Genomic DNA, 15143 nt, shown 5'->3' on the forward strand with positions numbered 1-15143 from the left:
CTTTTTATTTGATCTTCTTGGAGTTCAGACTCAGCAGGGATAGAACTAGGTCAAAGGCCATGCATACTTTTTTTCTATGCATTCCTTGAATGAGGTTAAAAGTATCAGGCTAACAGGACTGTGCGAATATAAATAACTGATTATGTGAAAGCTCTCAAAGTTCTCTGTTTAAAATGTTGTAAAATAGAGTTGAATGAATATTTAACATTATAAAATCTCTTTATTTTGACTCAAGGCCCCAGAAGTCAGATTGTCTCCTTTATAACTTGTGACCATGTAGAAGCTCAAAATATGTACTGATGTACATATAGCTGAGATTGCTATAAAATTTCTGTCTTGAGTAAGTCCTCCTCCCCCATCCCTCTCAGTTCTTCCTTTGTCTTCAGATATCACTGGGAGATTAATAACCCCTCTGCTATCCCTGGGGTCTCCATATGTTGCCTGCTCTATGGAATGAAGCAGCTTGAGGAGGGAAGAGGGGAGGGGCAGGCCCACCCTTTCTTGTCTTCCTTCTCTTCAAGCCCTCTGGACTGATTATAATTGTTTTCAATGAAACATGGATCTTTTCTGAAAGAGATTTCAGCACAGAAATCCCATCCCCTTAACTACCCTTGGCTGCACATTCCCTGTATCTGCCACCTCCACAAGAGGACTCAAATAGCCTTCACTTTCAGAATTCAAATGAAAAGGAACACAAGGACTTCCTCTGGCTGCCCAGTCTATTTCCAATTGTTAGAGGAAGATTTCCTTACATTGAGCCAAAATCTGCCCTTTGACAGCTTCTATGCAATTGTTCTTGGTTCTGCTTCCTTGCTACCATTCTTGACCTTCTCTGTTCCCCTGGCTAGAGCTGTCCTAAGCTCAACTTAGAAAAGTTGTTAAAATTCCTAGTATGGGATGGGAAACAAGGAATGGATGCCTATGGTTAACTCCCCCATTCAGTATAAGCTCCTTGAGAGAAGGGATTGTTTCCCTCTTTGTATTTGCATGTGTAGAGGCTAGCACAAACTTAGCATGGAGTATAATTCAGTGATAGATTGAAAAGGATACAGATGATGAATAGTATTGGATACTGAGTGCTTCTATTAGCTGAGTGACCCTGAACAAGTTACTGCACTCTTTCTCTATCTTAGTTTTTTCATCTGTAAAATGAAGATTATAATAGCACTTACTTTACAGGGTGAAGATAAAATGCAATAATGTAAAGTGTTTGCAAACTTTAAAAAAGATAAATTTGAATGATAGCTGCTATTCTTATTATAATTATGAAATATTATTATTAAAAAGAAAGACAGTTTCCGGCAGGGGATTTAAGGGAAGAGAACTAAACTCCTTATAGAACATACCTGTTAAGTATCTCTTTGACAAATGAATTTTGCATATCTGCATTAACTCCTCTTACTCTTTCCAATGCTAATTGCATATTTCAGTCTTCTTTAGGTGCAGGCTTTGATGTTTCTAATCTCCTTTATTTTAATACTAAAGAACTTACTCTCTTAGACTTGTATACTGCTTCTCGGGAGGCAAGTCCATTCTTGGCAAACAGTTCCCACAGCTTCTTCCATGCACTTTGGGAATTTCCTTGCTCAGGCACTTGTCTCTCCTAAGACGTGAGATGTAGGTGCAGGCCCTTAAGCTTCTTCCGTGTAGCCTTTCTTGCAAGCACCACCGTGTACATGCCATGGGGTGTCAGAGATTCGTGCTGGGAGGCTGCTGACCAAATGCTTTCATTTGCTGTAGGATCCAAAGCATGGGAGTCCAAAAGAGTCAGAGGTACTCTGGACACAGATTCCACATTGGTGGTTTGATAGAGAGGTTGTCACACATTTTATAAGGGAAGAAAACTAATTATATTCACACATTGCTTCAGTGATTTATATAGATTTCACATTCTTAATGAAAACTATTTGAGATAAGTAGACTAAATATTGTCAGCCCCATTTTATAGATGAGGTGATGCTGAGTTTATGTTTTGACCAAGATCACATAGCTAGTAAATGATGGAGTCACACTCAATCTGGGTCTTCTAATTTTTTTTATTCAGTGATATTACATTATTATCCTATATATATCAAGCAGGGACTTGATCACCAATAGGGCCAATTACAGCATCACTATACTCTGGTTTACTCAAGAGGATATGTTATAAATGAGTAGAAATCTGCATTAGTTGGGGTTCCCATGCCAAAGAAATTCCAAACAAGTGTCTGATATATTGGGGGGGGGGTGTGACACTGTACCAGGCTCTGGGGATTCAAAGCATGATAATTTCTAAGATCTTTGTTTCTAAATTTGAAAGAGAATGGTAAGGCTATTCCCTTTTAAGAAGAGGAATAGCAACTTATTTCAGTTTCCTAGCTCTGTATGCAATTTCTAATGACTTTGCAAATTGTCTTTCAACCTCTCTCCAATCCTCTACCTAACAATCAGCCTCTAGGCCTGGAAAAGATGGCTGGGAATTATCCTTGGTAATTAAATCTTAGTCTTTAAGAAATGGATATTTAAAAAATGCTTCCTGCAGATTTTTTCATTGTTGTTGTTTCTGTTCAAGCTCATAAAAGCCTAAGTTCATTATGGTTTTGCTGCATTTCTGAGGAAAAAAAATATTGAGCTCAGTGATTGGCTTTATTTCAACAAAAGTTCTTCCTTCAAAGAACAGCTGCAATGATGGCTCTGGTTCAGAAAGGAGCTGATCTTGACTTCTGCCATGGAGCTCCAAGTCTGTTGTTGTTCAGTCATGTCTGATTCTTTGTGACCCCATTGTTTGATTTCTTGGCAAAGATCCTGGAGTGGTCTGCCGTTTCCTTCTCCAGTTCATTTTACACATGAGAAACTGAGGCAAACAAGGTTAAATAGCTTATTCAAGCTCACAAAGCTAGTAAGTGTTGAAGGCCAGCTAGATTTAAACTCAAGAAGATGAGGCCTGAGACCCTGTTTTCTATTCACTGCACCACATATCCTGAAGTCTAGGAACATTCAAAAGGCTTTCTTGTCCGAATGACAGCTTCAAGAACCAAAGAGCTAGAGAATTCTGGAAGAAAAAATTTTATTCTCTGTATAAACACTATTTACTTTTCCCTAGGTTTATATGCTTGGCCTTCTCAGGAGTAGCTAACAGTTACTGAGCTCATGCCCTTCAAAACTGTCAGTTTTGGAAAGAGTTCCCATTAGGAAGTCTAGGATAAAGTAGAGGAAGAATATACTGTTACTGGGTGGGATCTCAAACTTTAGATCTTAGCATCCTAGATTTTGGCCTAGAAAGATCCCCTAAGTACATCTAGTCTGATATCTGACATCCAGACAATATTTAGTCCAATTCAGACCTGAACAGGAATCCTCTCTACAAGATCCCAAATGGCACTTTACCTCTACTTGAAGGTCTCTAACAACCTGAGGCAGCCCATTTTATATTAGGACATCATTCATTATTAGGAAGGCTCCCTTTATATTGAGGAAATTGCTTCTTTTCATCTTCTTCCCACTGTTCCTACTTCAGCCCTCAGGGCTCAAGCAAAACAAATCTGGTCTTTCTCCAAATAATTCTAATAAGTCAGTAGTCAAGATATCAAGAAGCTGGGATTTCATCAGCATGGGAAAGTCCCTTTATCCCATTCTAACTTTTCTATAACTTACTATGAGTCTTAGAGTTTGAAGCTCAAAGAAGTTTATGCCTTTATTAAGCACCTATTCTGTTCAAGGTAGCATGCTAGCTTCTGGGTTAATTTTTTTTTAAATCAAATTGTTCCTCCCTTCCAGGGGCCAGATTCTGCTCTGGGAACACAACATGTATGTAGAGAAGTAAAGACCAAGTTTATGTAGAAGGGATAATTGAAGGAAACCCTGATAAATTTACTGAATTGAATGGGTTGAATGTGCCCACTAACCCTTTGCTGAGGAATGTGTTCCTTGATAAGTGTACATAGTGAATGAACTTTGATTGGTTCAAAATAACTGAAGCTGGATTGAAAATGTTTGTTCATTGATTGTAAAGGAGGATAGATTCTTGCTGAGAAATCACTGATGTCTCTGTGGTCTTTAATAGCAAAATACTTTTTGGTTGTTGTTCCAGTCCAGTAGATAAATTAAGGGTTCTCTGCTATCTACGCACACAAAAAAAAAAAATGTAATGTACTTTTTCAGGGATGAAAAGAAAGCATTTACAATGGAGATGACAGAGAATTATGGAAGATCTTCTTATAGAAAATGGCACCTAGGTTAATTTAAGACTGGAAGTGGGGAGCTATTGATTGTTAGTCATGGGTAAGAAAGGATAACATTTCAAACATAAGAGATGGTCTATGCAAAGGCCTATTAGTTGGATTTGTAGATGAAATATGCAACTATGCCATTTCGACTAGAACACAGAGCATGAATGTGAGAGTTTCATAATTTAACTCCAGAAAAGTACACTGGTACCACATTGTGAAGGACTTTAAAAGCCCAATCCAGAAGATGTATTTTACTAATATGTCACTGGAGATTATTCATAATTTTTTAGTGGGGACTTCATGATCAGACTTCTATTTTAGGATCATCAACTTGGCAGCTATGTGAAGGATGAAGTGGAAAGAAGAGAGAATTTGGAAGCTATTGCAATGATGTTGGTGAAAAAGTAACAAGGGCTTGAACTACAATATCAACTATGTTGTTACAGAAAAAAGGGACAGTTGGGAGAGGTACGGAAAAAAGAATAGAGAAGCCTTAGCCACTCGGTGGATGTAGAGATTGAGGGAAAAGGAATAGTCACACATGATGCAGAAGTTGCACCAAAGGTGACTAGAGGATGAGAGATTATACCTTCAGAAAAACTAGATGAATTAAGAGGTGGGGGTCATTTCAGTATGGTTGTGTGAATTCATCTAGTGGTGCTCAAATGACTCAAAAGGAGTGAGAGAGATGTGGCAACTCTGGACTAAGATTTGATAAAGCCTAAGCAATAGTTGGACAAGGAAACAGTAGACAGGGTTTAGTGGAAAAGATAAATTCTATTTTAAATCTGCGCAGTTTTAGATGCCTATGGGAGATCCAGGTGAAGCTATCTAGCAGTCATTTAAATATGCAGGAGTGGCATTCAGGAGAGAGTATATTTGTAGATTTGGGTGTCACTGATTGAGAGGCAATGTTTGTCCCCATGGGAGATGATGAAAGGGGGAGAAAGGAGAAATGAGACAAGAGCAGAAGGTTTAGGAATACCCCCACATTTAAGAGAGGATACTGCAAAGGATATTGAGGAAGAGCATTCAGACAAGAGCAGAAACAGGAACAAGTATAAAGGAGGGCAGGATATGATCCATAGTGTCAACTGCAACAGGGATGTCAAGAATGGGGACCAAGAAAGGGCCATTGGTGACTGTGGGGAGAAAGCTTCAGTGGTGGGGTCAGAAGTCAGATTGCAAGGGGCTGACAAAGCAAATGCCAAGTGAGGAAATAGAAGCAATGATTGTAGAAAGCTTCTCTGACTCTTAACTGTGAAAAGGAGCAAAGAAAGAAACAAGATAGTAGCTTTGGTGACAGTAGAGTTAAATGAAGGATTTTTAAGAGGAAGCCGACCTTAGCATATCTGTAGATAGCAGGGAAGGAGTTGGTAATTAAGGAAAGAATGAAGACTAGAGAGAAAGAGTAGTTGATTGATGGGACAAGGTCTTGGATAGGGGTGTGTGGTAGGTGATATGATTAAGGGCCTGAGCAAAGAGATTGACATTAGCAGGGAGAAGTGCTACCTCTTATTTAGAGATTGGAGCAAAAAAAAAAAAAAAGCTTAAAATAGATGGCCTTTATTTTTAAGTAACCAATGAACAATTTATTAAATCATTCAATAAATGTTTGTGTGCCTGGAACTGTGCTAATGATGCCCACTATATGCCAGGCGTTATGCTAGGCACTAGGAATTCAAGTAGAAAGAATGAAACAATCCCTGCTTACATTTTGATAGGGAAAATAAATACTTGTTAAGAATATATACTGCAAAAATGTATAGTTAATAAATATACATATACAGAAAAATACTTAAATACAAAGTAGTTTGGGAAGGGGAGGACAATAGGTTAGCAGTGGGGATGATGAAAGACTTCATGCAGAAAATGGGACATGAGTGGACTCTGAGGCAGGGATAAGAAAGGAGAGCATTGAGAACATGGAGGACAGTTAGAGGCAAGGCCCACAAGTAGGAGATCAGGGTCACAAGTGGAGAAAAAACAGAAGGCCAATTGTCCTTATGGCCTTTATTTTCTTGGCAAAGTAGAAGAAAGAGAAAAAAAAGAAACCAACGATAGTTGGTTTGAGAAGAAAACAGATGATTTTGAACAGTCATTGAGGGAAGTGAGGTAAAGTCCATTAGGACATAATAAAATAATTGCCTTGTAGCAATTGCTCAGCAGAGGTGATGGACCAGGAGTACATGGATGCATGTTGGAGATTTTAATGATGCAAAAAAAAAAAATCAAAGGAGGATTGAGATGGAGGCTGAAATGGAAAGATAAGAGGATGTGGTAGAATAGTTATAGGTGATGGTGAGAGCAATGGAATGACCATCCCTGTGTTTACCTGAGGTAGGAATAAAGGTTCAGATCATGGAAATTGTGGAGTCTGAGAAATGGGAGCCTTGAGTGTTGGGGGACCACATGTATATTGAGGTCTTCAAATTTTTTTTTTTTTTTTTTGCTGAGACAATTGGAGTTAGGTGACTTGCTCAGGGTCATATAGCTAGGGAGTGTTAAGTGTCTGAGGCCAGATTTGAATTCAGGTCTTCCCGACTTCAGGGCTGGTGCTCTATCCACTGTGCCACCTAGCTGTCCCAAGGTCTTTAACTGTTAGAACAGAAATCAAGGTAGAAAGGGAGGTAATGAAGGCACAGTAGATAATAGTCTAGTATCTGCCAGTATCTGGCAAAGGTGATTGATACTGAATGGAGTGAATCTTAAAGGAGAAGTGGTGTTTGATACTGAATGGAGTGAATCTTAAAGGAGAAGTGGTGTTGACTGTGATATTCAGTACTTTCTAGAGGAAGTCAGGAGTGTTAAAGGATGAGGTCTAATGCAAAGGGACATTATTGTTGACAGAAGAGGGGTTCTAGAGATTGGACAGGATAGGGACTTTGGAAGTAGAGAAGCCTATGAAGAATAAGGATGAGAAATTGAGGAGTGATAGCAGGGAAAGGGAGTCACAAGCTAGTCAACCTGTCACTCAATCACACGATTTTGGAGAGGAGATAAAGGGAATTTGCTAGCTTCAGCACAGTGGATCTTTTTGATATTTCCACTATACAAAAGCAGTTCTATCCCATGCCCCAACTAGTAAAGGAAGATTGAGTCAAGATGGGATGTCTTTCTCAGGCCTCATTCTGGTGGTCACACAGCTAAGAAGGATTAGGGGCAGGAACTGAATTCAGGTCTTCTTGACTCCAGGTTTGTACTCTATCTACTGGGCCATTCTATCTGTTTATATCTCTTTCCCAAACTCCAGCTTGAGTCTTCCCTTCTCCAGACTAAATATTGCTAATTCCTTTACCCCTGTTGTATGATTTCAAATACTTTCAAGTCACTGCCTATTGTGTTCCTGCTTGTCTGTGTCCTATCCGAAATGTGCTGTTTAGATCTTAGAATTCTCCGAATGACCAGGGCATTCCTTTTGGGGCCTAATTCTGCCCTCTGCACATAGAACATAGAATTTTCTTTTCTATATTTCAACCATTTAAATAACTGAAGACAGCTTTCATATTTCCCCTTTTCTTTCTTCCTCTTTTCTTCTGTGGAATAATTAATTCAGTTTCTTATCTTTAGGACTGATATTTGAGTCAAGAATGCCTGATGAGATAATCTATGAGTTTCTTTCAAGTGTAATAATTAGATGAGTGAATCATAGTATTATCCAGGTGGAGGAGACCTCTTAGAGGTCATTTAATACAATTCCCTCATTGTATAGATGATGAGGTTGTGGTCCTAGAGGAATGACTAGTTCAAAGTCACAGGGATAGCAAGAGGCTGAGGTAGGACCTGAATCTAGGGTCTCTAACTCCCCAGAAGTATAGCCTTCTTTTATTTTTTTTCTTGTAGAGAAATTGAAGTTAAAAAAAAAAACGAAGCCATGTTTACTTAACATTCTACCTCCAACCTAATTTTCTACCCTTATTTCATATTACTCCCCTTCTTGTACTCTTTTTGTTCCAACCAAATTAGATTAATGGATCATCCTGAAATGTTGTCGTGCAGTGTATTAAAAGAGAATGACATTTAATATTGGCCTTTCTAATTAAAATTTAAAAAATTTTTTGATGTAATTTTTTTTTTTTACATCATTGCTACTTCCCAATAAATTTTATCCAATTTCTTAGGTAGAATTCTGGTAGCAAATAATTATAATTCAGCAAAGCAAACTAACATATTGACCACATCTGAAAATGTATGATTCATTTTACAGCTCTTCGCTAGGAGATAGTAGGTATGCCCTTGTATCCTCTAAAATCATAATTGATTTCCACATTTATCAGAAGTCTGAAATCTGTTCACATTGTTTTCCTTCATATATTATATTTATGCACATTTTTCTCCCGATTCTGCTTACTTTGCTTCACATAGGTTCATAAGTCTTCTTCATTTCTCTCTTCATATTTTTATTTCTTATGGCATAATAATATTTTATTTATATTAATGTTGCTACACCATATTCAGTAAATTGATGGACAGGTTCTTTGCTGACACAAAAAAATGCTCATATAATATTTTTGTATATACAGGCATTTTCTCTCCATCTTTACCCTCCTTGAATTTTAGGTCTGCTTATGTTTTCATTGGATCAAAGAAGCAGGGGTCCTCAAACTACGGCCTGTGGGTCAGATGCGGCAGCTGAGGACATTTAACCCCCTCATCCAGGGCTATGAAGTTTCTTTGTTTAAAGACACATAAAACAAAGTTTTTGTTTTTACTATAGTCTGGCCCTCCAACAATCTGAGGGACAGTGAACTGGCCCCCTATTTAAAAAGTTTGTGGACCCTGGGAGCTTCTTGGCTTTTTAGTTGTAATTCTAAATTGGTTGTACCACTTCAGAAATATAGCAACAATGCTTGTAACACACACACACACACACACACACACACACACACACGCACGCACGCTCATCTCCTTTGCTGTTGGTTATTCAAATTTTTTGGCTTTTTTGTTAGTTTGATGGATATTGGGTAAACCTTTGGAATTGTTTTTATTTGCATTTTTCAAAAAGAAATTCCTAGAATATCCCCAAAGAGGAAAAATGGCAATAAAGCCCAAAGGGATAGGTCTTGTTTGTTGTTTCTGAGCTTTCCTGAACCCATAGTTGAGGCAGGGCTTCGGATTGCCAAGAAAACCAGTGGCACTTGTACTTCACAAGTCTCTAGGACAAGTTAAGATATCTACTTTTAGGAGGGTCACAAAGTCAGCCTTATCAGTTATTGACACCTCAGTGCAAAATTTATCTCACATCTCACCTTCTGGATTTTTTTTTTAAGAGGGGGAAGAATAGTATCAACTTTAGCATCTCTTTAGCAAGAATCAGTTAAAATAAGAAAGTAACAGATGGAATGATTCTACCCCACCTTTTTTGGCATCCTAGGTGAGCTCTTCTTCCAGCCCAATCCTCATTGCTTCCTCACACAGTGATTTCCTCCCTAGCACTGGTTTTGGAGAGTCCCAAGGTCTCTGCTGCTCTCACTCCTTTGAATGGAATGGAAAGCAATCTTTATTTCACTTGCTTATTCTAAGTGCTGAATTGCTAATTATGGCTTCTGTGGTGAGTGCTAAGGCAGCACCTTTATATTGGATAAGTAAGTATTTTGCTTATCTGGAATGATCTATGCACATGAAAGGCAAAAACTTACTGGTTGAAATGGAACATTTAGGCAAAGGATACTACTTGTTTAAGAAATGTTTAAGAAATAGGTGTTTGTAGAATTGTATTGTAGGTGTTAATTTAGGGAATATTTTTATTCAAGTTGTGATTAATTCATTAATTATTCTCATTTGTCTATGATCTGTTACCTATGTTGACTTGCGTGTTGCATCCCAAACACACATTCCCTAGAAGTCATTCTTTCTGCATAACACTTGCTAATCATATTAATCATGAATTCCTCTGGTTAGATTTGCAGCCTCATGAGAGGGGGGATAGCAGAACGAGGAGGAGTGAGAGTGGGACATCGGATCATTGAAATCAATGGACAAAGTGTTGTGGCCACAGCCCATGAGAAGATAGTTCAAGCTTTGTCTAACTCAGTAGGAGAGGTAAGAGTGTTCTGTTATTTTCTTCCATTATCAAAGTCTGGATTGCAACCTGTGAACTTCATATTAGTGTTGTCTGAGGAACATGAAAAATTTGGGGAATAAATGGTTCCAGGTTATATATAGGATTAAGTTGCTGTGCATTCCTGAGTCTTTTCCAGAAGGGCTTTGCCTTTCCCAAGATGAATTTCACTTAACATTTCACCTCAGAGACTTATTAGAACCACTACTTGATCTGATTATTTCTGTTAGGGGTTTTTCTCTTTGCACCCAAGCTGAACTTATGCTATTTACAAGGCAGGATTGTTTCAATCAGACTGAGCAGTATTAACAGTTTCTCAGAGATAATGAATACATTTACCATAGGAGTGCAGGATTATATAATACTAACTAGGCCATTGCATTATACTTTATTTCATCTGAATGGACAAAGTGTTATTTCTATTGACACTCGGGACAAAAGACCTGTGCCCTGTATGATGTTGCCAAGGATAGAGTTGTCCTTAAATGTTTTTAGGATCGGATTCAGACTCAAGTAGGATCTAGGAGTCCTTTATTAGGAGCTAACAAAAAGGCCTTTCTAAATTCTAAGCCACTTAGCAAACTTTAGTTTCTAGGAAGAAGTGGGTTTAGGTAAGATTTGACTCATTCTGTTCAGCCTGCAGGTTGGCATGAAGCCCAAACCCATCTTATTTGCCCCTCACTGTGGACATCTGGAGCATTTTCTACTTGCAGACTTAACCTCCTTCCCCTTTCCATTCTGGCTTCTGACTCAGAGGCTGTGATATAGCATTAGAGCTCCTGACAGGTAACATTTTTTGTTGCCTTAAAAAAGAAAAAAACAAAAAAAAAAATCCCCGAGTTCTTCATATTCAGCATTCCATTGAAACACTAAGTCAGATACCTCTGGGATGAGAGGCGAGGAAGGGTTGTTGGCAGTTACTGGCAGTGTCATTTCAAGTAAGGAAGGAAAAAAAGGGTGAGATGTCATTAAGCCTCCTTTTACAAATGGTTTCAAAAAGGAAACAATCTGATTTTCCTAAGTGGAATCGTTGACATGTCAGCCCCCTTTGGAGTGATCAACCTCACAGAGATGAAGAAATCAATCGAGTAGCATAGGACTGAGAGCTATGAAAAATGTTTAAGAGTTTTTAGTCCTGAGATGAATTGATATTCAAAGGGGTGAGAACGCAGACTGATGGGTTTTATAATCCTTTCATCTTGTGGTATTTCTCAGGCTTGACTGGGAATGGTTGAGGAGATTAAAGTGTCTGTCTCTATTTTTCATCATTCCTAAGCATGTTTAAAAATTAGTGACTGATAAACACGACTTGAGGTTTTGATGAGCCCTGTGGGTGAATTTCCCTTGAATGGATGTGCAAGGGAAAAAGATTACTGGGCTGATGGAGAAGCTAAAATCAAGGATGATCCTATCAAAATATTCCTTATTGCAGTGTGCCAATTTGAAAAGTATGTTTTGCTAACTATGATTTATTTGTTCATATATGTGTCAGAACTAGTTAGATCAGTTGCTCTAGTGTGATGTGCAAAGCACCAATGCTTTGGCTTCAATCCAGTTAGAGAAAAATTCAAGTTCAAGGCCACAAGCTATACTCTTATCCTGGTCAGCCATCTTGCAAATGTGGTATTAGCTATAAGGAGAAAAGGAGGGAGGTGCTGGGCAGCTTAGCAAAGTTAATAACAGATTCTGAAAAAACAATTGCTCGGTGTACTTTTGATGATGAGTCAATAACACCTTCATATATTAAAGCTGATAAAATATATAAAAATATGCATGTGAAATATTGTATACTTTTACAATCATGTATTTTTTATTTTAACATTCATAATCTCAATAAAATATAACTTTTAAATTGTAAGGGCCTTAATATATGTGTGTATGTTGTATATATACACACTACATATATATTGGGAATATGGAGATGAAGAAAATAAGCATATGGAATAGACTATATAGGGCCTATGACTTAATTTTATTGCTCATTAAACTAGTCCCAGGATTTCAAAGGGAAGAAGGGCCTTTGGAAGCCACTATTTTACCTGTGACTAAGAAGGATCTCTAACCAATTCCCCTTTAATTTGGAAGCAAAATAATCCACTATAATCCTTCAAATACTTAAAGACAGTGATCACACTGCCCTTGTCCCCCAGATCTTCTCTTCTCTGAGTTAAATATTCCCTGTTCTTTTCATTGATCCTTGTTTTACAGTCCCAGGGCTCTTTACTGAGCTAGAAGGCTTTCTCTGGACATATTCCAGCTTGTCAATCTCCTTCCTAAAACTAGGCTACTCAGCACTGTATATATTTCTCCAAATATGATCTAATCAAGGAAGGGTAGAGTAAGCTTATCTCCTCCCTTATTCCAGACTTATGCTTCTTATAATGAAGCCTAAGAACTGAATTAGTTTTTTTTGTTGCCATGTCAAACTATTGACTCATAGTGATATTGGATCTTGCAGTCCACTACGTATGTTTGACAGTGTTTGGAGTTTTGCTATACAGTGTATAGCAGCAACTGTAAATTGATTATTTTTAAATTTTAAATAATTTCTCCGATGTGCATCAATTCTTTCCTTGTTCCCCTGAATTTTCAAGTAGCATTCCTGGAGCCACATCTTGAAATCCCCCCCCTTTTCTTTTTTTTTTTTTTTTGGTCTACTTGGGTTCAGTATGGGTTGAATTACTTGGAGTTTTAGGAAACTTCTGGTGTGAACTTATGTGTTTGGCTTCTCTTAGCCATTTTGTAAGGCAAGTAGCTGACCTGTGTAGCCTTTGAGTGGGGATCAAAAAGAGAGCTTCTGACATTTTCTAATCATGTATTTCCTTGGCCAAAAGTCTATTCTCCAGAATGGAAAGAAATGATTTCCTATAACAGTTATTGTAAGAATAGAAATGGCTATAATTCACATATCCCTCCTTCTTGTTGCCATCTTAACTTCGTGGATGGATTTTTCTTCATTTATAATTTTGGAATTTACCCTAGAACATTAAACTGCCATGTCCTTTTAGGTCTTTTGGCTAGGTGTGAGAGAAGATGAATTTGAGGGTCATGCTATAGCACTGATATAACTGGTCCTTCAAATTCCCAGAGTATTTCCTATACTTATACAAGGAAAATGCCAAGTGGTTTGAATTTGGCATAACATGCATTTAAATGTTCTTCAACATTTTAATTGTCCATGTGGGGTTTTTTTGTTTGTTTGTTTTACTAATTTGTTCTCCCTTCTGCTTTATGTAGTAAATCACTAAATTTCTTCTAAAGGCTTTTTAAGTCTTTTGTTGCCCAGAAACTCACTCCAGAGCACTTAATAGCAGAAATTACAGAAAGGTACAATTAGTTCTAGGTTGCTCTGCTCCTTCTCAAGCCAGATAAATCTTTGTTGTTGCTTTTCTCTTTGACCATCTGAAGAGGGATATAATCCTCTTCTGTGTAAAAAGTCATTGCTGTTCAATCAACTTAGAATTTATCTTTCCTGTTTTTGTGTTCTTTTTAATTGAGGTGTGATGCAGTTAGATTGTCACTTTGGAATTTCTCATTTACAAACTCAAGAGAGTCAGTAAACCACATGAAGCTGTTCTGCTTTATCCCCAATATATTTATTCATCTTGGAATCCCTACATATCTTTTACTTCCCTAAATGTGTTCCATTCTTTGTAATCTTCCCTTTAATCTCACTACACTTTTCATGATACATAAAACAATGATGGGTGAGTTTCCAGTTTACAGCTGGATGATTTGTATATAGAAATTACAGTGACAGAACTGTTTATAGGTGACATCTTTGTGATTACAAAAGGACCCCCATTAGCTGCCATTTATTCTTAGTTATTATCAATATACAAGGGACAAGGGAATGCATGACTATTGTATTACAAATCACTTCTATTAAAAAAGGAAATCATAACTAATATTAGAAATGCTATTAATGAAGTGACTTTGAAAAAGATGGTAATCAAATACCTGTAATTAATTACATAAATAACAGCAATCAAATAACCAATTTCTTTCTTTCAAGCAAAAAGCCTTGTCTTCTTCACCTTCCCATATTAAACTCAGCTTGCATCTCTTTTTTCTACTCACAAAACATTTGATTCATCTTTTATTCATCAAAGATGATAATTCCTTTTTCTGGCAAGCCAAAATATGGATTTTGATTATTGATAGTAATCTTGTGTAAAATTCTTCCTTTTAATTTTATCTTATTCAGTGTATTTACACTGTTCTAGGCACTGAGGGATATACAAATGATGAATAAGAAAATTCTTGTCCTTGTGCTTATAATTACTAAGAAGGAGAATTAAATACATACTATCTCATTTTTGTTATCATAGTTAAATGGCAAGACCTATAACAGAAGCACAAAATAACTAGTTTAGCAAAAGACAAATAGTCTGTAAGAGACAGATGTATGGATGCTGCATGGAAAAATCATCCTAACAAGTAAGAGTTCTCCAAAAATGGAATGGAATATCTTGGGTGACTAGTGCATTTTCCCCTCACTGAAGTAAAAGCTGGATAACCATTTGTTAGATATGTCATAGAAGGAGTTTTGCTCTGATATGGGTTGAAATAGATGGCTCCTTCTGATACTGAGATTCTGTGAAAAAACACTTTTAGGGAAGCAGAGACTAGTCCAAAGAGTGGGAACCTGGAACAAAGGATGAAGGTATACTATAATATATAGATATAGATATAGATGTAGATAGATATAGATAAGTTAAACAGGTGAAGAAGAAAAAGTTGAGAGAAAGCTTATGTTGGAAGACCATCTTCTCAGCAAAGTAGGAGGTAAGTTCATTTATTGTTGAACATAAAATTCTAGGTAGGTCAGTGAAGAAGTGAAGATAGTAAGGAGGAAAAACCTGGGATCAGGA

The 15143-nt window shown here is 37.4% G+C and overlaps 1 protein-coding gene across 6 annotated transcripts in view; it reads left to right on the plus strand.

Annotated features, from left to right (window-relative positions):
- The window catches only part of APBA2 (amyloid beta precursor protein binding family A member 2), a 339818-nt gene that overhangs the window by 321679 nt on the left and 2996 nt on the right, over positions 1 to 15143 (plus strand). For all 6 annotated transcript variants that reach the window (XM_031955464.1, XM_031955470.1, XM_031955469.1 and 3 more), the window contains one exon: positions 10110 to 10250. In XM_031955464.1, the coding sequence (XP_031811324.1) occupies positions 10110 to 10250 (141 nt within the window). The remainder of the gene's footprint in view (positions 1 to 10109; positions 10251 to 15143) is intronic.

This window comes from Sarcophilus harrisii, chromosome 2 (assembly GCF_902635505.1).
Source record: "Sarcophilus harrisii chromosome 2, mSarHar1.11, whole genome shotgun sequence".
Classification (NCBI taxonomy): Eukaryota; Metazoa; Chordata; class Mammalia; order Dasyuromorphia; family Dasyuridae; genus Sarcophilus; species Sarcophilus harrisii.